The sequence below is a fragment of the Acomys minous genome (assembly GCF_964271855.1).
Source record: "Acomys minous genome assembly, chromosome: 2".
Lineage (NCBI taxonomy): Eukaryota > Metazoa > Chordata > Mammalia > Rodentia > Muridae > Acomys > Acomys minous.
In genome coordinates this window covers 59,949,794-59,971,382 of record NC_140484.1, presented here as the reverse complement: position 1 = coordinate 59,971,382, position 21,589 = coordinate 59,949,794, and the positions used below count along the sequence as shown (strand labels likewise).

At 50.5% G+C, this 21,589-nt stretch overlaps 1 protein-coding gene across 13 annotated transcripts in view; it reads left to right on the top strand.

The window, feature by feature from the left end:
- JAKMIP3 (Janus kinase and microtubule interacting protein 3) overlaps window positions 1–21,589 on the top strand; it is a 126,443-nt gene that overhangs the window by 62,189 nt on the left and 42,665 nt on the right. For 5 of the 13 annotated variants that reach the window (XM_084800777.1, XM_084800771.1, XM_084800778.1 and 2 more), the window contains exons 3-6: window positions 4,517–5,014; window positions 18,603–18,818; window positions 20,164–20,283; window positions 21,263–21,409. In XM_084800777.1, coding sequence (XP_084656903.1) covers window positions 4,517–5,014; window positions 18,603–18,818; window positions 20,164–20,283; window positions 21,263–21,409 — 981 coding nt within the window. The remainder of the gene's footprint in view (window positions 1–4,516; window positions 5,015–18,602; window positions 18,819–20,163; window positions 20,284–21,262; window positions 21,410–21,589) is intronic. The other 8 variants (XM_084800781.1, XM_084800775.1, XM_084800780.1 and 5 more) reach the window with 4 other exon arrangements.

Here is a 21,589-nt window from a genome sequence, read left to right as displayed (position 1 = left end):
CATGCAGCCACGCAGTGGGGGTGGGGCATACGGAAAGTGCAAGAACACCGTCCATTCACGGTCATCGCCCTCAGGGCATACGGAAAGTGCAAGAACACCGTCCATTCACGGTCATCACCCTCGGCGGTGTCAGTGTCAAAACAACTGAGTCCTGAGACAGTTATCTGTGTAATGTGAGTGCGGGGAATGAGTGATTACATCACCTCCTGATAGCTCGAGAACAAAAATGCTCAGTGTGAAAAAACAGAGATTCAGCTGTGCGCAGGATGTTAGGCAGAAGCTCTGTGGTCTTGACTTTGAACTTAATTTTAGTGTGAACTTGCAAGATGTATGTGCCTGTAATATAACAGTATATAGCTATCTATTTACACACATACATACATACACACATCATATGCTATGACTTGTCCTATCTAGGAGGAATGAGGAGGTCTAAGGCCATGGCTGTGACCTTGAAACATCACTTTCTATGCAGATGAAATGCAGTCACAGCAACTAGAGATGAGCAAAACAAACCTGATCTATGCCACACCCCACACCGTGGGAAACTATGAGAGTCTCAACAAGAGGGTTCAAGAGCCTCCTGAAGAGGTGTTCACCGACCACAAATGGGACCAACACCCCAAGAAATTTGCAGAGAACTGAAGCCCATCAAGTATGCTTGAATCCACAAGCTCCTCAGGAAACAGTTAGTTGGTACTCCGAGGTTGGCAGGGAGCCAGCTTATTATCTCACAACTGAGTAATTAGAGGAAGGAATCAATTATTTATCTTGCTTTCCCACCCCAACAAAACAGCAGCTGAAGGAAGGCACCCCCAACCCTGAGCCAAGAACTCCCCCTCCCATTGCATCCTTCGGATCTTCCTGAAAGGCCAGAAGCACCAGCATGAAAGCAAAAGCCATGCCAGAGGGTTCCCCCTGGCCCTGTGGCCCTGGAAGGCATCCGTGGCTGCCCTGTGTCTGAGAAGGATGTGATGTTTCTCACAGCAGCTAACACCCCTGATGCCATTCTCTGCCTGCCATGAGATTCAAGTGGCTGTGACGATTAGTCTTGGTTACAAACTTTGCTAGACTGAGAGACACCTGCATCGCTAAGGCACACCCCTGGGCATGTCTGTGAGGCTGTCCAGAGTCAGGTGGCACGAGGAACAACAGCTAAGAAGAAGAAGAAGAAGAAAAAAACAAACAAACAAGCAAACAAAAAAAATGCTCTACGTGTGAATGTCACTGCTCTGTAGTCTTTGGGGACCAGAGGAAGGCAGAAGTGGCTAGCCTTGGCTCCTGGCCACCATGAGGTCATTGACTTTGTTCCTTTCACTGTTCCTCCTCTACTATGATGGCCTTCGCCCTCAGGCCCCCACCAGCCTGCCACAGGCCCAGAGCAGTGGGGCCAGGTGGCCATGGGTGGAACCTCCTGACGCTGTGAGCCAAGACAATCCTTCCTCCCCAGCTTGTCTGTCTTTAACCAGCCTCCCAGAATCCTAGGAGAGCTAGCTGCCTTTCATTTTGAGCCTTGAGGCCCCCTAGCAGCATTTCTCCAGGGCACAAAGGAGTCTCCCAGGATCCTCCAGGGACCAACTCCTGCCCAGCTTCTATGGCTGTCCCTGGTTGGGTGTCCCACTTTGCCATATGTTTTGCTGGAAGCTAGTAGCCCAGTCTGAGGGCCCTGTGTATGCTTTGGGAGGAGCAGGAGAGGAGAGGGCTTCTGGTGGTTGGCTGGGTTTTAGCCAAACCTTCCATGCATGGGGCACAGTTAGAGGCTGTGGTCCATGGCAAAGTCTCAAGGCATGGGCAGGAGCAACTGGAAGCAGGGGTGTCTTGTCACCAATAGCTTAAAGGTGGGATACAGCCTCATCCCACCTCGGACTGCCGGGCTTACTCTGCTCTCCACTCTCCATAATCTACTCTATGACACAGGGTGTGCTTGTTTTCCCTTCGCTCTTTCCCGTTTGGGAAGTTTTCACAGGGGCTGTGTAGTTACCTGGTGAGAGAACAGAGCCAAGCGCAGGGCCGTGGTTACTGATGGTGGTTCTGCTCTATCATGTCCTACTCAGGACTCAATACACCCTCAGGGCCTAACCCACAGGGGAAATTGGCTATTTCTGTACCACCCAGCCATTCTTCCCTCCTTCCTTTAAAAGTAGAGAGTGTTCTGGAATATTCCACAGGATCCATGGAAGAAGAGAAGGGCTTTCTTCAAATAATTCAGAAACGCCACATGGTGGCTCATGCCTGTAATCTCGCCACATTTGGGCGGCTGAAGTAGGAAGATTTCTGTGAGTTGGAGGCTAGCTTGGACTACATAGTGTGAACTCTGGGTTAACCTCAGCTATAGTGTGAGACCCTGTCTCAAAAAAACCCAAACAACCCCCCCCAAAACTAAACAAACCCCTGCTTTTTCTTCTTCTATATCTGAGATTCCATTAAAACTGGAAAGGGGGAACCCTCGCTTCAACAGGTGCCTGTTCACTGTACTTTGCAGTCTGTTCAGCAAAGCAGAATTCTAAACTGCTGGGTGGCTGCCTGCTGTCCTGTGTGCACAAGGGATGGCCACAGGCCTGATGGACTTTAAGAGGACAATAGAACTGCCAGCCTTGGCGCCAGCTGTGTGAGTCAGTGTCACATGCCAGTTTTATGGACATCAGCAGCAAACAGGCCTATCTTCCAGCCCCTGAAAGTTGCCTCTGGTGGGGATGGGGTGGGAGAGAAAGGCAGAAAGGACAGCCACAGAGGCAAATAAGTTAGGAACAGTTCAGTTCTTAAATGTCACCAAAGACCCCTGTGTTAAAGGTTTGGTCCCAAGACGAGGGCAGTAATTAAGTTGGAGGAGCCTTTAGGAAGTAGGCCTGGGCTGGGAGACAGCTCAGTAGGTAAATGCTTGCTGTGAGCATAAGGACCTTAGGTGTACTTGGACATGGAGTGGGCAGCTTTGCTACCGTTTTGGTGGCATTGGATAAGGGAAAGTGGGAACCTCAAAGATGGTGCCAGCATGATTCTTCCCAAAGAATATAAGGAGAAGAAATAGAAGATGAGGGGCACGCAAGGGTTAAATAGATATCCAGCACAGGAAGGGGTCACGAAAGTTGGCTGCTGTGGAAAAGTGGTATGTGGAAACTATCAGTCATATCACAGCTGAAGGTGCCCACTGTGGGAGGGAGAGACTTGAAGGTAATCAAGACCTGGGGAGCCCTATTTGAACAAATTCAGTATAGGGTGACTGTTTCCAGGTCGGAAGGAAGTGGATGGATCCCCAGGCATGTCTCTAAGATACATAGAGGCACTGTCTTCCAGAAGTGGCTATGGGGACTATGCACACCTACATGAGCAGGAAGTTGATCAGAACTGTAGCAGCCTGGGAGAGGGATGTTTTTCCAAGAGAAGCAGGCTGCTCCTTTCCCTGCAGTGGGATGCAGGGGGCCGTGACATCATCCCTGTATCCTTCTAGTGGCTGATGCGGAAGAGGAGCTTAGAAGGCCAGGAAAGCCATTAAGAACAAAGCAGGCTGCAGGTCCCTCTGGGGTGCAGGTGGTGGGGTATAGCCCTTAGCACCCCCAAGTAAACTGGCTCTTGGAATTCTGAGAGTCAGGATCGGAGAGACAAAGAGTGATTTGGGCTCAGTGTATGTAGGCTCCTGGAGGCCTGCAGAGTGAGTAGTCAGAGAGGTGTAGGCTACAGAGCTGGGGCAGTCCTTGCTGTGGGAGCAGCCAAGCAGGGCCTGTGGGTCTCATGGAGGGATGCAAAGGCAAATGCTGCCAGGAGGACGGGCCGCTGAGGACTCCACACTGCGGAGCTTAGCTGATTGATCATCAGGGAGAGCTGGGGTCCTGCATGGGTGAGGGCAGGAGGTAAACTCTGTGGACGCCAACACAGCTTTTGGGTTCTCCAGGCACAGGACAGACAGGGCACATGGGAATTTTACCCACTACCCATTACAAAATACCTGTTATAGTGTGGTGATCACTTAGCCAGAGGCCCCAAAACATCTGGATGAGCACAAAGCATGTGGTCACAGTGTTTCCAAGACCCAGACACTAGATGTCTTCTAGACAAATGGCTTGGCCGCTAAGAGGGCATCCCCATTTGCCAAGGAGGCCATAGAAGGTTACCTGCAGCCGCTTCCCTGCTGTGTGAGGAAATGGGATCCAGAGTGAGCGAGCTACGCAGCTCTTCACAGGCACAGCCCTTCAGTGCCCTTCCCCTGTCCATCGAGAAGCTCCCCTTGTTCTCCTGCTCAGCTTCCTCCCAGAAAGACCTGTGGTAGATTTCCATGGGCAATCTCCATGGGCATGACCTCCTCTCCAGCTACAGTGCTGGCCCGTGTATGCCACAGAACCACCACGCACATCCATGTCATCCACCGAGCAGGGTGACTTGGTTTAACAGGCAGTTAAAAGCACATTTGGAACGTCAGATAACGCCTAAGCGCGCAGGAAGGCGATCCTTTACATAAGCAGGCACGTTTCAGGGGGTGCAGGTGCTCCGGGCTCCAACAGCCTCATTCTCACCTGTCTTTCAGGTCAGCAAAGTCGAGCGGGAGAAGAGCCAGGAACTGAAGCAGGTCCGTGAGCACGAGCAGCGCAAGCACGCGGTCCTGGTCACCGAGCTCAAGACCAAGCTGCACGAGGAGAAGATGAAGGAGCTGCAGGCCGTGCGGGAGGCGCTGTTGCGGCAGCACGAGGCTGAGCTGCTGAGGGTCATTAAGATTAAAGACAACGAGAACCAGCGGCTGCAGGCGCTGCTCAACACCCTGCGGGATGGCGCGCCCGACAAGGTGAAGACCGTGCTTCTGTGTGAGGCTAAGGAGGAGGCCAAGAAAGGGTTTGAGGTGGAGAAGGTCAAGATGCAACAAGAGATCTCAGAGCTCAAAGGGGCCAAGAGGCAGGTGGAGGAGGCGCTGACGATGGTCATCCAGGCCGACAAGATCAAGGCTGCGGAGATCAGGAGTGTCTACCATCTGCACCAGGAAGAAATCATCCGCATCAAGAAGGAGTGTGAACGCGAGATCCGCAGGCTGGTACGTGGCTGGCGGGCAGGTGGGAGGGCGGGCAGCAGGGCATGGCTCTGGTCCCTCACCAGCCCATTTTCTCACTCACTTGCCTCACACCCTCTGTATTAGTTCTGAGGACCCCAGAGGGGCAGGAATCCAGACCCAGGTACCCACAGGTAGGCAAGACCCCACCTGCCCTCCCACCATAGCCAGCAGTGCTCCCTGATCTCCTCTTAGAACAGGAGGAGATCCTGTCTTCCCCCAAGAAGCTAGGGGGGAGTCCCAGGTTAAGCTAGAAGCCAGGCGAGGCTCACACACGAATGGCAGGAGGATTCTGAGTCGCTGGACTCCAGATCAAGAGAGGAGAGACTAAGAGGTCTCCATGTTGGTGAGGTGCCTGGTGTAGCCTTGAGATTCCTGTGCCATGTGCACCTTGAGGAAAACATTCTCCTAAGCCTGACCCCATGAGATGGCCAGTTTCATAGGCCATTGTGCTTCTGCAGGCTGTTGTGTTTGATGGCTGGGAGCAGCTGTGTATCCTAAGAAGTGCACACACCAGGTGTCCCGAGGCAATGGCTGGCACAGCCAGCATTTTCAGGCCCAGTGTTAAAAAGAGGAAGAGAAAATTCAGAGGTTGTGGGGAATGAGTTGGGTGTGACTCCTTTCTTGCAAAGCGTATTTCTCACATTTTGGGGAGAGATGGAGTTCCACCTTGGAGGCACGTGCCACTCACCCATCCTGCACTCCTTCAGGACAGCCTTGATTACTTTTCTATTGATGTGATAAGGCACCATGGCCAAGGTGACTTATAAAAGAAAGGGTTAGCCAGGCGTGGTGGCACACACCTTTAATCCCAGCACTCGGGAGGTAAAGGCAGGTGGATCGCTGTGAGTTCGAGGCCAGCTTGCTCTACAAAGCGAGTCCAGCACAGCCAAGGCTAACACAGAGAGACCCTGTCTCGAAAAAAAGAAAGAAAGAAAGGGTTGGCATCTGAGTGGAGGTAGCAGGTGGCAGGCCTGGAGCAGCAGCCGGGGGCTCACATTTCAACCACAACTAGGAAACACAAGGAGAGCACTGGAGACGGTAGGGATGGAGGCTTCTGGAGCCTTGAGCCTGCCCCCCAGTGACACGTCTCCTAACCTTTCCAAACAGCCACAAACTGGGCATCAAGTATTCAATACCCGAGCCTTATGAGGGACATCTCATTCAAACCGTCACGAGGATCCAGGTACCCTGGTCATGAGGTACTCCTCGGTAGTATGCAGCTATTTTTCCAGTTAGGGTACCCAAGGAGTCATCCTTCTCCGACTTCCCTGGGTTCCTGGTGTCCAGAGGCATGCTATAGGCCACCACGCCATGGAATTTCCGGAGACGGCAGCAATTTTCTGGACATCGCCAGAAAGAAGAATCTGGGCATTGTGAAGGGAACATGGCTTTGCCATGATGAACACGGGGTGCCCACCCTGTTCCTAACCTGGAAGCCCCGTCCCTTTCCAGAATGTTCCCTACTCCAATACCCCTACCACTCTCCATGTGTTCAGAGCCATATGCTGTCATTAGTGACCACAGGAAGAGGCCTGAGACCCCACATAATGAGATGTCACAGTGTGTGGCTCTGGGGAAGTGAGAAAAATATCGTCAGGCTGCTGGGAAAGAATGCACTGCGCCTGCCCTGTCTGCCCTTTCCGTTGTCCTGCTTGGAGTCAGTGCCTATAGCAGAGGACAGCAACCTTACTTCTCTATGAAGCCTGTAACAGAAAATAACTGTGCTCCAGAGTCCCCTCCCACTCTGTTCCGGGTTCCCAGAGGCAAATACCTGTGACTCCTTGATCTGGTGTCCCTGAGCTTTATCCCAGACTGTCACAGCATGCTTGGGCCATGACCTCACTTTAGTCTATGCTGCCTTCTCTCTCCTGCACCCAATGCCTCCCTCTCAAAGTGCTGTACTTTCCTTGCTCCTAGTCCTGCTTCACTAGAGCATGCTGGGTACATCTCAGCAGGAAACAGATGTGGCATCCTCCTGAGAAAAGTTAGAGGAGGATGATAAGAAGAGTCCTAGGCATGGTGGGTAATCACTGGCTCTGGCCACTGGAGCTCCAGATCCAGAGGGAAGGGCAACACTGCAGCACAGGAGAGTGTGAGGTACAGGACCCAAACAGTTACTGTCAATTCCAAACCCAACAGGGAGCAGGGAGCATGGGCCCAAACTGCTCACTTCCCACTCACCCATAGACCAGAGGCCAACATGAGGGGACAGGTAGGGCCATTGTAGGGACCAGATCCCCCCTCCAGGGTAGGAATTGAGGCTAAGGCCTCACACATGCTAGGCAAGCAATACTACTGACCCACATCCCCAGCCCTCCATCTTTTGGATTACAGAGCCTGACAGGAGGGTAGAGTGAAGATCCAGGGGCAGAGAGAGCATCCAGTGTGCAGCTCTATCTTGGGTAAAGCAAGGATGAGCAGTTCCATCCCTGTTGCTCAGAGTTACACACCTGTGGTCCACACAGTCACTCAGGGTCCATCCCAGTTGTATCTTGTAGCCCAGACACTTGTCTGTACTCCTTTGAGTTATTTTTTTTTCCCTTTGCTTGGTTTTCTAAGTGTCTATGTCACTAATGCAGTCTACATTTCCGGTAGAATAGTAAACCTCTCTACATGTGAAAACCAGAATCTTAGCCCTTCACCTTTGAGGGCTCTCGCCCCGTCACACGGCTACACAGTACACAGCCCGATAATTCTGGACCTTTCTTCTGCCCTCAAATACCATGCCCTCTCCTCTGTCCTGTTCCCCACTAGCTCTACCTTCTCCTTGAGCTCAGGACATCTCTGAAATGTCACTGTGCTGAGTGGATGACACAGGTCCTTGCTCATCCACAGCAGATCGGCAGGAGCCCCCGCTAACTGTCCTGCAGCTGGGGAGACCTACCGTGAGTGTCTAAATCCCCTTCTGCACCTCATCTTCCTTCCCGTATCTGCTCATCAGAAGTTGGTCCTTTGAGTTTTCACTGAATTTATTAATTTTTTCTCCCAATCTTAGCTTTCTGTTCTATTTTCTAGCAATTGTCCTCAACTTCCCTGTTTATTTCAGTCATTCTAAGTGTCAAAGGTACTTGCTCTCTGAAGCAAACCCGTTGGCTCCCTCTCCTCCAGTCTTGGGTGTAACAGCAATTCTTCCCTGAGAATATTCTATTTTCACATGTTCAGCTCCTTCATTGTCTGTGACACTGCAGAGCCTCTTTCCATTTCTGTCTTTCCTGTTGAGCAATTCTCTTAGTTTTCCTATCCACCCTACCTGGGGAAACACTGTGGTGTGTGTGTGTGTGTGTGTGTGTGTGTGTGTGTGTGTGTGTGTGTGTGCATGTGTGTAATGTGTAAGGGGTCTCATATGTGGAAATCTAAAGTGAACTTTCAAAAATTACATGGGTGGGGGAGGGGCATTTTCTTCTTTTCTTTCCAAAGAAGAATACCAGTCACCTTAGTCGGAGAAAGAAAAACTAAAGGCATCAGGGAGGAAAGGAAGACTTAAGCCTTTCCCTGTAAGTGGCATGACTTTGTCTGTAAAGCATCCTAATAAATACACAAAAATATGAACTAAGTCTGAAGATGTAGCACGGTGGTGGAGCCTTGCTTGAGGCCTTGGGCTTTGGTTTTATCCCCCAGACCACATTAAACCGAAGAGCAAACAAGTAAGAGCCTACACAAGCATAGAGACAGCGCTCAGACATACACACACAGGGCATGGCAGCAGCGTTCTGCATGACAGTCACTTTCTCCACAGAGCCATGGCATATCCAAGACACGCACAAGGTGCACCTCTTTAAGAGATCTCACAGTCCCCAAAGGCCAGGCATTCTACTGAAAAGACAGTTAGGAATCTCTTAGGGTTTTCCTATAGCATCCACAGTCAGTATAGAGACTATCCTTTACCTGTCATTTCCATGCCTAAAGGCATACACACCCCAGAAGTTCAAGAGCTCTGTTTCTCTCATCCAATCCCATCTGATGCATTACTCACCATTCCCACCAGGTGTCACTATTGGAGACTGTTCATAGACTCATGCTGGGATAGGGGCTTTCTTCCTGCCTTTGACCTCAGCTGCTGCCTAACAGCCATTGGAGGTACAGCTCACCTCTTCACTACTCCAGAGTCCACCCTCAGCCACTGCGTCCAGGGACCAGCCTTGGATAAATTGTGTTGTGCAATTTGATGACATAATGAAAAACTCAAACAGGCAGGACCCTGTGCCCAGGAGGCTCCTGGCACAGGACCATCTCTTTTTGTGCCACTGTCCAGGGGAGACCTCCTTATTCATAGAGGCCTCAGGACTGCCTATGTTGTCTCACTCAGCCCCTAGCTTGTAAGAGAACACTGTGCCTGAAACTCAATTGTGAATTTGGGCTGACTCTCCAGACTCCACGGTGCAGATATGTCTCAGGTGAGTGTCAGGCTTCTAAACAAGTAGTGGTGTACTTTGAAGGTCACGCCAGCAGGGCAGAGGCCCAGGTGCTTGCTATAGCTTGGGGAGAGAGGGCAAGAACTTTGCATGGACAAAGAGCCTCAGGCATTTCTGAGGATACCAGAGCTAGAAGCTACCTGGAGCAGAAGCTGATACAGGGCAGAGCAAGAAAGGGGGGAGGGGGGTGAGGTCACCCATAGGCAGCCTAACCCCAGGGACCAGAGACAGGGCTGAGTGTGGTTCTGGATGAAAGAAGTGGCTGAGTCCTTGAGTCCCAGTGCAGGGCCAGTCTGTCTGGGAGTACAGAGATTGGCTGGGCCTTTGACCTAGAGATAGGGCAATGGTCTCCCTGGGCCCAGCAGGCCAGAAAAAGCTTATCCCTAAGTCCCAAGGCAGCAGGCCAGCTCAGCTCACTCATGTAGGGGGAGATCAAGGAGCCCCACATGGCAAGATAAGACTTGGGACTCTCAGAGTCTTCCCGTGGAGAAAGCTTGGCTGCAGCTACATTTGGAAACACTTAACAGTCTTAGGCTCCTTGTACCGTTTGGCAGAGACTCTGTCATTTCTTTACCCAGCACAGTGGTTAGCATGCAGCCTTAGACCAGTGTGGTATGAACAAAAGCCAAGTACCAGCAGTGATGCTACTAAAGGGACCACTGGGCCTTGGGAGCTCTGCACAGATGGATGCCATCCCTTCGTGCATCATCTAAGCCAGAGATTTTGAACAGTGGCTGTGGCCCCACGGAGAAATGGCACATCAGTCAAAGGACATGGCTACAACTGGGGCTGCTGTGGGGCACAGGTCTGGGAATCCTGATGACCTCCAAACCCTGGGGACAGAACCCAGTGGACCAAGATCCCATGCCCAGATGTTCTGGGATAGCTGGGCTTAGAGAAGAGAACTAAGGAGACTCTGGGTTCATCTCACAGTGCCCCCCCCCCAAACAGACACTGTAATTTGAAGTGCTGTCACTCTGCCCTGGCCAGTGGCATTGTCGGACTGTGATTCAAGTCTGTTCAACGTAGTGCCTTTAGGAAGTGCCCATCTGATCGTTAGACTCTAATCTGGAGCCAGGCAGAGCCACACCTGCTATCAGAGCTGGCAGGGTGCTATCTCCAGGGCCCTAAATGATGCACTAGGATGTAGCCTGGTAGAACCCAGGAGCCTCAGAGAAAGGCTTCTCTCCTTACCGAGAGAAGTCAGACAAGGAAGCATGGCCGAGATGCCACCAGAAACATATCCGAGACACATCTGTCCGGGGTAGGCAGGGCTTGGGACAGTGAGGCTTAGACACATCTCCCCCAACAGAGTGGGGAGTGAGGAGTCATGTCTGCATGTCCACTCCTGCCCTGCATGGGGGTTCAAGTCAGACACTCTCTGGTAATAGGTGAGGCCTATTCAGCTCTCATGGTTTCACGTGTGCACACCCTACTCAGTGCTCTTGGGTAGGCGGGTCCCAGGTGGCTTTCTAGGCCAAATTTTCAGCCATTTCATCATGAAATGGAAAAGGTAGGGAGTCTCCTGCTCAAAGACTCTGGAACATTCTGCACCTGCTCACTGTGATCTCAGATAGGGATGACGACTACCACACACTCATGCCTTCCTCAGAGTCCCCAGCCCACGATACTTCCAAGGGCAGGCCTGTGCTGAGCGCCGGAGCGTTTGTGCAAGCTGCCATTGGGCCTGGGAGGGCTCTGCTGTGTGCATGCAGAGTTCATTTTCTAAAACACAACCTCGGGCTGTTATTATTAAAAAACCTCCATAAAATAGAGGAATTACAGACAAAAGGCAATTTCCTCTCCCTCGTAAAAAGTCTGTGGCTTACAGCTTTAGCTCGTTCTGCCAGCCCTCAGAGCAGTTAGCTAATGTGATATGCTAATATACATCACTAATGAAAGCCCTATAAAGAAAGCTATAAAAGTCAGACCAATCCCCAGAGCGCCTGATGGAGGACTGGGCTTGGCCTTGAGTTTTGATGATTTTGTTTCACCAAGGACACGTGTCTCAGGGAGGTGGTCAGAGAGGCATGGAAGCCCTCTTCTCCAATGGAGCAGACAAAGTCACTAGTTCCCTTTGAAAACAATGCCACCAAATGTGACGGTAGCTTTTCCCAAGTCCCTGGGTGCTCTCTGGCAGTGCCTCACGTCTTGCCAAAGACCCGTGAATTCGAATTTAAGCCACCACAGCCCAGCTGCCAAACTCGCAAACAATTTGTCCAACTTCTGAGGGTCACATCCCAGTAGCCACTCCTGTGCACGAGGACAAGGTACCATCCTATGGGCAAGGCCGTGAGCACAGATGTCCACTGGAGATGCTTTGTTTGCAATGTGCTTAGGCAAACCACGAGCGTGGAAAACTTCAATGCATAGATAGACCATATCCAGGCCTAGCTGGAGTTGAAGGCTGCGCATGCGTACTTGTTTGTCATCCATTTTGTTTGGACTGAGGGATAACTGCTATACAGGAAAGGCACAAATCCAGAGGACAGTACAGTGACTGCAGCTTGTGTCTGAGTGTAGCCACCAGTGAGCTGAGGGCAAGTTCCTACAACACTTCCCAGAGGCACCCTTCCCGCTCTTGCTTGTCTCGACTTCCTGGAAACCACACCAGCATGTTCCCTGGGTTAGTTGGCTCTGTTGGCCTTCTTATGGCGCTCCTCATCTTAACCCTGTCACCACAAAGTAAGCCTTAGGGTCTCGCCAAGTGTAACCTCTCCAGCTTTGCTCTTTCTCTCCTATGCTATTATCTTAATTTTCCCTGTGCTATTCAGATCAGTGTATCAGTTTCCTCAGAGAAACACTTCTCCCTGCTTTTGGGAAAAGCTAGCGTCCTGCAAGGTTTCCCTGTCTTCTCTCAGCAGCGCTCCATGTAGCGCTCTCTAAGTCTTGCGTCCTTTTGCTGGCTTGCTTGTCTTTCATATTTGATACTGTTTGACTCGGTGCTGCCTTTTCAACCTTTCAAAATGTCTTTTCTATCTTTTGCTGCTGATACATAGGTACATAATTGCTTTTTAAACTGATTTTTTTTCCTCACCTGCAACCTTTGCAGCTCTTCTCTTGATAATTCTGACAGCCTACACTGATAGTGTAGATTGGCTTTGGATTTGCGGTGGCCTGGCAGGGTGGCACAGGCATATAATCCCAGCTACTCAGGCGGGTTCAAGTCCTGCCTGGAAGCGTTCGTGAGCGCTTGTCTCAAAATGAACAGTGAAAGGGAGTCAAGGTTATACCTCTGTGACAAGAACATTTGCCTGCCTGGGCAAGGGTTTAAAAAAACATGGTTTTTATCCATGTAATCGTATCACCATGGAGAAAGACAGCTTGGTCCTCCCTTTTCACTCTTACACCTTTGATTTCTAGTCTTGTCTTGGTGCACTGGTTCAGATCAGAAGTATAATTTTGCAGATTATTCCTAGACCCTTCCTCTTTCCCAGCTCAGGTAAAGGCACCAGCATGGTCTTTATAACTGAAGATGCCATCAGCGCAGGATGGTTAGCAATCCCCTTGATCAGGGGCTCCCTGATTCTTTCCTGGAGACTCTTCCCATGAGTGGCTTTGGACTCTCGTCAAGCGCTTACTCCACATGCGCTCAGCTGATGGTGTGGGCTGTCTCTCTATCTCACTGAGGACAGGAGTTACATCCATGGCTTTGTAAATGCAAACTTAACATGACAACCTTGGGATAAATCTTACTTGGCCATGATACATTGCTGTTGATGGTGAGTTTGCTTGTTGTTGTTTTGTTTTGATTTTCATTACGGCATTGAGGATTCTCCCCCCCCCCCCCATTTTATTACAGGATTCTTGCCAAGCTGTGCTTTCTACATTTGGCTGGCTTTATCAGATGATTTTTATAAATAGCTCATTTTTTCTTCTATTCTCCATATGAAATTGTGAAGGGGTAGGCAGAATCTTACTCTGTAGTCCAGGCTGGCCTTGAACTCACCTCTCTATGAGTACACAGACTCCCAGGAGCTGCAAATACAGGTGTGCACCACCACCCCTACCTCGAGCTTCTTTTCTTATTACTAGTAGTCTATTTCTTCTTCCAGTGCTTGGACAAATTCACTAGTGAAGATCATGGGGACTGGAATTTCTTTGTGGAATATTTTCAAATTATGAATGAAATGTATTTAATAAATAGAAATCTTTTCATATTCCCTACTTCTTGTGTCGAGTTTTGTAAACCTGTGTTCCTCAAGGAACGTGTTCGATTCATATAAAGCTCTAAGTGTGTTGATATTAAAATTGCTCTGAGTGTTCTCTGATTACTTTTTTTTAGTGTCTGAGGAGTCTATAACTACTTGAGTCTTCCTTCTCCCCCGCCCTTCTATGCCTTCTGTTCCCTGCTTCTCTCCCCCTCCCCTCTCCTCACCCCATTATGAGGGCCAGTGGAGCTTCTCGAATCTGAAATGATGTCTTTAGTGGGTTTGAGAAATTCTTGACCATTACGTAGGCAACTATTTCTTCCCGTTTCCTCTCTGTGCACTCAGGTGTGTATTAAACATCGTAACTACACCCTGCTCCTTCTTTTCAATAGTTTATTATTTTTATTTTATGTGCTTTGGTGTTTTGCCTGCGTCTGTGTCTGTGCAAGGGTGTCAGAAGCCCTGGAATTGGAGTTACACAAAACTGTGACCTGCCTCGCGTGTGCTGGAAGAGCAGCCGGTGCTCTTCACCGCTGGGGCATCTCTCCAGCCCCCTACCCTCCTCCTTCTTAAATGATTGTTTTTGTATTTGTTTTTCCTCTTTATTTCATGGGTATTTTCTATGACTTTTTACCCTGGGCTTGCGATTCTACTGTGTCCAGTGTGCTAATGAAATTCCCAATTTAGACATCGAATTGCATTTTAACCATTTTCTATGTCTAAGAGAAAATATTTTATTTTTTATTTAAAATTTTATTTTGTGTGCGTATGTGTGTTTGCTGGTTGTCTTACGTGTGCTGCATGAACACAGGTGTGCATGGGTACATGTGCCCCTGAATGCATGTGGAGGCAACAGGAGGACAGACGTCAAGTACCTGGTTGTATTATATTCCACTTCCTTCCTTGAGACAAGGTCTCTCGGTGAGCCTGGAGACAGGCTGAAGTCCAGCAAGCCCCAGCAGTCATTCTGCCTCTGTTCTCCCCACAACATGGGGGCTACAGATATACACGGATGCAGCCAACCTTTTATATCAGTGCTGGGACTCAAAATTTGGGTTCTCGTGCATATACAACCAACCCCCTTACCCATGATGCATCTCTCTAGCATCGTTTCACTTCGAGACAGGGCCTCCTATTGCCCAGGCCTCATGTAATCTTGTTCTTCTGCTTTCCAACAGCTATGATTACCGACGTGTGCCCTCACATGTGGCAAGGAAAACGTCTTCAGGAGCTAACCCTATCGATTCTTTTCAGTATATTGATCATAATTATTTTTCAGGTGCTGTTCTGCCAACCCCTATATCTCATTCATCTCCTGCTTTTACACTTGCTTTATCTTCATGGTTGTTGCTTTTCCATGCTTCCCAACAAGGGCTGCCATTTTGGTACATCCCTGACACTCTGTTCTTATGGCTCTGCAGAATGAGTTAGTTTCCTTCTGGGTCTGGTTGGGTTTTAGAATGGATCTGTTTCACCCTCATCACGCTGAAGTCCTGGGTTATAGTGTGTAGTGTGGACTCTGCAGCAGCCTTTTCAGCTTCTAGCCAAATGCCCACCCCATTCACCCAAGTTAGCTGTGTCCAGGGAAGAAGACCCTAGCGAAAGGCTAGGCCAAAGCTCCCACATGCTTCCCTGTCTCCAGCATCCCACCCCTGTACTGTGTGCTTGTTTAGCGCATGAGTTGCTGACAGCACAAGGCTAAGTATAGTGCTAACTTCCCCTCCATGTCTGGAGCTAACATGTCAAAGGGCTTTTTCAGAAGATTCCAGTGGGATCCAACACCGTCATTCTACTGGCAGACTGCCACAAGATTGTGGGTACCCGGGGCATCCTTTCCACAGCTCAAGTGAAATTCTTAGCCATGCCACAAACCTTCCTGTGTCTCTGAAACATTGAGGGTGGGGCTCGTGTGCGAAGCCTAGAATATCTTATTTACCCTCTCCACACCAACTCTCAGACTGCCTCTGAGGATGACTTGAAGCTAGGGCAGCTGTCATTCTGGCATCCTCGGTCCCGACTCAGCTAGTCCCCTCATAGCCTCTGGTGTCTAGGCTGTACCAGGGCCAGCACCAGGCTCTCCATCTGGTCAGCATCTTCTTCCTTCTCTCTTCTCATCTCTCTTCTTGTCTCTTTTCTCAATCTCAACCATCAAGGACTCTTGCCCACTCTCACCACCTGACTAAGCTCTTCCCGGACCAGCTTTTAGGAAAATGAGCCTCCACTATAAAGTAAGGTGTCCTTCCTCATCTCCCATCGGCCCTGATGAACAGCAGCAATCACTGGTGCCGAAGGCATGTTTAGCTGTTTGGGGTCCTGTGTAGAACCTGGAGATCCACTGGAAGAAGACAGGTGGTGCGAGTGGCCCCTGTCACCAGTGAGAAGCACTGCCTCGTTTAGAGCCTGTGCAGGACTAAGAATATTTGAGGCAGGGTGGCAGGTGCCTGTCCTGGGAACCAAGTCATGGTTAGCTCAAATGGAAGCAGCCACAGTTGTGAGGGATCCACCATGGAGGGAAGTGTGCCCCGAGTAGAGGACACACCTGCTGACCATTTGGGGATGTAAATGGAGGAATGGTTCTCTGTATTGGAGAAATGAGATGGATCATGCCAAGTGTCAGATGTGTCAGCCAGCAGGGGATCAGGGGAGGTGCCCCAAGAAGCTCTACCTCGGGGTCCAAAGGTGAGGATCTGCCCATTGACAGGGCTTCAAGAAGCTCCAATATAGATCTCCTAAGGCCTCCTGTGGGGCAGCACTGTATTGCACATGCTCTTGGAGTCAGGGTATGAGACATCATACGTACCGGACAAACATCCTCCTGAACACCTCTTCCTGGAGACTCGCACACAGTTCCCAGGAACCTCCCTGTGCTTTCCAGGCAATGTCTGTAACTGAGTATTAAAGGGGGTGGCAAAAAGCAGGAGGAATCCTTGTGGTGGCCAGTGGCCTCCAGCACGGTTCTGAATCTCAGTCTGGAAAGTGTATTCCCATCACAGGAGCAGGGGCACATGGCTTTATTTGTGTATGCTGACTCTAGTGTAGAGCGGGGTGGGTACTGGAGAGGACACGTGGTAGCATGTGGTGTCTGGAAGCTGCCACAGACATCTAGGAGAGAGAGAGAGAGTAGCATAGATGGCCTATTCCTTTGGGTTTAGTGTCAGGGAGCACACACTGGAAACCCCTCAGCCCAGACTCACAGGGGTGGTGCTTGCCAGGTGTGGGGATGGCAAGCAAAGGAAGGTAGCCTTCTCTCTTGATTCCAAAGCTAAATGGGAAGAGGGATGAGGGGCAGCACTGATGTAGGAGCCCTAGTCTCCAGCCTGCAATGACACAAAGCACAGCTGGTTTACACCTTCTCATAGAAAGGGAGTGATATTTGTAGGCACCGGTGTGCATGTGGCCAGGAGCCCTGCACTATCTGCTATGGTGTCCTGGGCCATCTCGCTCTCTACAGTTCGTGTCTGTTATGAGTCAGGAGCCATCCAGCTGGGCAAAACACTCCAATCTGGGCAGGGCCCGGCATGCTGCCGATGTATGCTCTCCTCCCACGAAAGCCTGCAGGTCTAGCCCACCATGTTTAGGAGACAGGAGGCCAGGTTTGGCTTAAAATGCTGAGTGAGAAAACCACAGCCTTGAAAGACCCTCTCACCAATCCCTACATGGGCATCCTGGGCCTAATGACTTCAAAGACGGGTTGCCTCCGCCCAAACCAGATGCTCGGGCAGCTGTCTCATGCTTGCACAGGGGCCTTTCCTGGTCACATCACCGGAGCTGAATATCAGTGAATGGCTGAGTGAGAACCTAGCTGCTTTCATGTGGTTTTATGTTTACCAGCCCAGCCGTTCTGCTTCCCTGATCGACCGTGTTGCTCTTTCAGCACCATGGCGTGCACCACTGAACAGGAATCGAGCCAGTGAGGGGTTCTTTTATCTTGTTCTGCCCATGGCTTGCCTGGAATTCGTGGTCTGGATTAATTAGATATCCATCTGTGTTTCCAGCTAACTTCAGCAAATGACTGGCTTATTTGTATTTTTAAACTTTAAACAGCAAGCAAAGAAGCAGTCCTGGGAGATCTACTCTGCACTGAGGCATTCCCCTCCACGATGTCCTGTTACAAACCTAGTGCTGGTTATGATACTTACAGCACCCACGTCCCTCCCCACGTAGGTTCGCCTCAGGTAGAGCACATACCTGCTTGGGCAGTCCCAGTAAGAGACCCAGGATGCAGGGAGCATCAGCTTCCAAAAAGGGCTTCTTGCCACCATAATTAGTCTAAACACAAAACACACTGCCCCTTGGGGGAAGGTGGGAGGGCCACCACTAGCCCAGCAGCATCCAGGGGTTATGGTGGGCTAGATATGGTGGGTGTTACCTTCTGGAGTTGGCTTGCCCAGCTACCCCTACCCTACCCTGAAAGCCGTTAGCCTGCAGCAAAATTCACAGGAAGTACCCGTGGCCTGGAAATGCATGGCTGTGCTGTGTTCGGCTGTTGGCTGTACTTTAGAGCCAAGTCTACCTCCTTTCTACCTGTTCTAAAGAAGGCTCTTGTCACCATACCTTTAGTGGCAGGTGTGGATATGTCAGGGTGAATCTCTGCTTTGCCTATTGTACTATATAGAAAGCAAGAACAGCAAGTCTTTCAAGCCTGCCCAGTGATGCCCAATGTCACAGACATGTGTAACAAGGAATGGGGCTTTCTTGCTGGGCCACCCTGGCTGGCAGTGCAGGGACACACATTACCTGGGGCCTCTACAAGGGACTCCTCACTAGGACCAGCCCAGGGTGAACCAGTTGGATTTGAATGGCCCTGGACTGGGTTTTGTGCATCATGGGTACCCAGCTCTCATCCAGAATGTCTGCCTTTGCTTCTGGTCCCAGAGCCCAAGATGCTTGCTGGTGGGGCTACCCATCACAGGGACATTTTCTCCTAATGCTACTCTGCCCGTTTCTATGGTAACTGCGGATCTGTACCCTGCCTGCGCGTGTGATTGTGTTCTGTTCTCCTTGTAGATGGAGGAGATAAGATTTAAAGACAGAGCAGTCTTCGTGCTGGAAAGAGAGTTAGGGGTTCAAGCCGGGCATGCCCAGAGACTGCAGCTTCAGAAAGAGGCTCTAGATGAGCAGCTTTCCCAGGCCAAAGAGGCTGAGCGGCACCCAGGCAGCCCCAGACGGGAACTTCCTTATGCAAGCGGTGCAGGAGACGCCTCAGACCACTCAGGAAGCCCTGTAAGCACCCCCCAGGTCTCGTCTCAGCCAGCCCCGAGTGGCAGAAACATAGTGCCATGTAGCTGTATGACCCAGTGTGGCAGCTCCGTGGGGGGAGTCCAGATCCTGTATCCAGCCATCCCCTCCTGCCCCAGATGCTGTACAGCCAGCCCCTACTTACCTGGCTCTGGCCAGGAGGGCTGATACACCGCCTCCTTCCTTCATCATCAGCCCAGCAGAAGTACTGATCTTGTTGGCTCCTGGGGCCCAGGTTGCTAACGGTCACTCGCCAGTCATACCCTGCCCTTGGTTGGTGGGAAGGTCACCCACTCAAAGCATGAGTTGCTTCCATTCCCTTCCATCCTCCTGTGCACGGGCTGCAGCTCTCCCTCACCCATGTCTCTGGCTTGGCCCCTCTTGCGCTTGTTGCTAGCACTAGCATCACCAGTCACTGCCCACCTGCTTTTCATATGACCGTGGCACTTTCGGCTCCTTCTCAGGCTGCCAGTGAGCTTGTGGGGCAGCCAGCAACTATGCAGCCGCGAGCGCACTCATGGTCTCCTCACCACTTCTGATTCAGATTCTCTGCGGTGGTCCGCAGTAGCCTGGGAGGCCCTCGGTGTATCACCCTACGTCTTTGGCCTCCAGCCTCTCCTGCACCTGTTGAATGAGGAATTTGAGCCACGTCCAGTCCCTTCCTGGACATCTTTTTCTTTGATTCAGGGGCAAAAGTTTGAGCTGATCCAGCCTTGGGCCACTGACTTTGGAGAATATCATTTATGAGCGTGTTACAAACGGCTTAACTGAGTTAGACCCAACCCCCGCCCCCCTGCCTGCCCTGGTTCTTGACAGACCAGTGCATTAACTCCAGATGCCAAACGTGCATTATCTTTAAAAAAAATTTTTTTTTACCATTCCCGTGGTTCCAAAACTGAGTTCCAGAAACTCAATTTGAGGGAGCACATTTCTTGGGAAAGCAACTTTAGAAAGTCTCTTAAGGGATGTCTTTTCCTGTGCTCATCCTTTGTGAGTGGCTTGCCGCTTGGCAGAGCAGGCCCGTCTGGAATGTACAGCTGGGCAGCGGCCAAGAGGAAGCATGCAGCTGGTCCTCACCCGCACGCCCGGGCTCCCACACTTGCACGACCTCACCTGCCACATTTGCATATTGCAGACACCTTTGCTTTCCTATCTTGCTGTGCGCAGTGCATGAGCTCCAAGCCAAGGAGCCTCTGCCAGGAGGGCCCCGCCAGCAGCCATTGGGAAGCAAAGGCAGTCACAGTGCAGAAGTGTGTTGGTCTCCAGTTGGGTTGGGGTTTGCAAAGACTTGCATCTAGGAACAGTTATTTGCAGTTGATCTTTGTTTTAGGAACAGCAGTTGGATGAAAAGGATGCCAGGCGCTTCCAACTTAAAATCGCTGAGTTAAGTGCCATCATCCGTAAACTGGAAGACCGCAACGCCTTGCTCTCTGAAGAAAGGAATGAGCTGGTGAGTGACGGGTAGGGGGGCTTTGTAGTCCATAAGTTAGAACTGCAGCCTGAACATGAGGAGTGATGGTGTGAAGGGACAGCCTTTGTCTTGGTCATGATACAATAAAACTTTATTAACAAAAGCAGGTGTTGGGCCGTATCACACCCCCACTTCCTGGTAAGGAGAGCATCTGCCCCACCCTGCTGGACTTCCCCTTTCTGTCCATCTTCAGATGCACTGAGATGCATCCCCTGAGACACCTCTGGTTCACCTAAATGTCCCTAAGTGGGCAGACAGCAGTTACCTGCCTGAAAACTCCACCTGCAGCTTGAGCCAAATTTTACATTTTGCAGGCCGTACCTAGAAGTTCAGCATCTACAGCTTCTGAATCCATAGGCCTCACAACTACAGATTCTGTATTTATAGACCCCTTACCTACATACTCTGCATCTATGGTTATGTGTTGAAAGGCCACACACCTATAGATTTTGTATGCATCCATGAATTCAGCCATGGATCAAAAATATTTCTTGAAAATTGCATCCAAGCCAGGTGCAGTGGTGCATGCCTGTAATTCCAGCACTCAGAGAGGCAGAGGCAGGCAGATCTCTGTGAGTTCAAGGCCAGCCTGGTCCTCAAAGCGAGTCCAGGACAGCCAAGGCTATGCAGAAGAACCTTGTCTCGAAAAGACCAAAAAGAAAATTGCATCCATCTTGCACAATGAACCTCTCTCATTTTGTTTCCTAAATCATATCATCTATTAACTAACTATATTTACTCTCTAAGCAGACTGTTATAATAATGTACACCAGGAATGGCATAGGCTCCATGCAAACAGCATGCCACTTTATACAAGGGATTTGAGCACCTGCAGACTGTGGGTCCTCAGCATATCCCAGACACAGAGCTCTGACTGGTCAGTTTGTTGTCTCTGTATAAAGGCCTGTCGGTTCTATGGCACTTGAAAGCTCACATTATGCAATGAATATCGTTTCAGCTAAAGCGGTTGAGAGAAGCTGAAAGTCAGTACAAGCCATTGCTGGATAAGAACAAGCGCCTTTCTCGGAAAAACGAAGACTTGTCTCACACTCTGCGGCGCATAGAAAGCAAGTTGAAACTCGTCACTCAGGAGAACATAGAAATGGTAAGCAGCTGCGAGGTCTGCAGGAAAGCCGCCTGGGCAGAGCGAGGCCGGATCTCATCTCCGCTGGGCTCCTCTAACGTAAGAGGTTCGGGCAAGCAACCTTATAGCCCTGAACGTCCTACGCACAAGCTAGCAAGAGGCCCCGTGTATAGAGGGACAGGGTTTTCAGGCCTGGTGTGG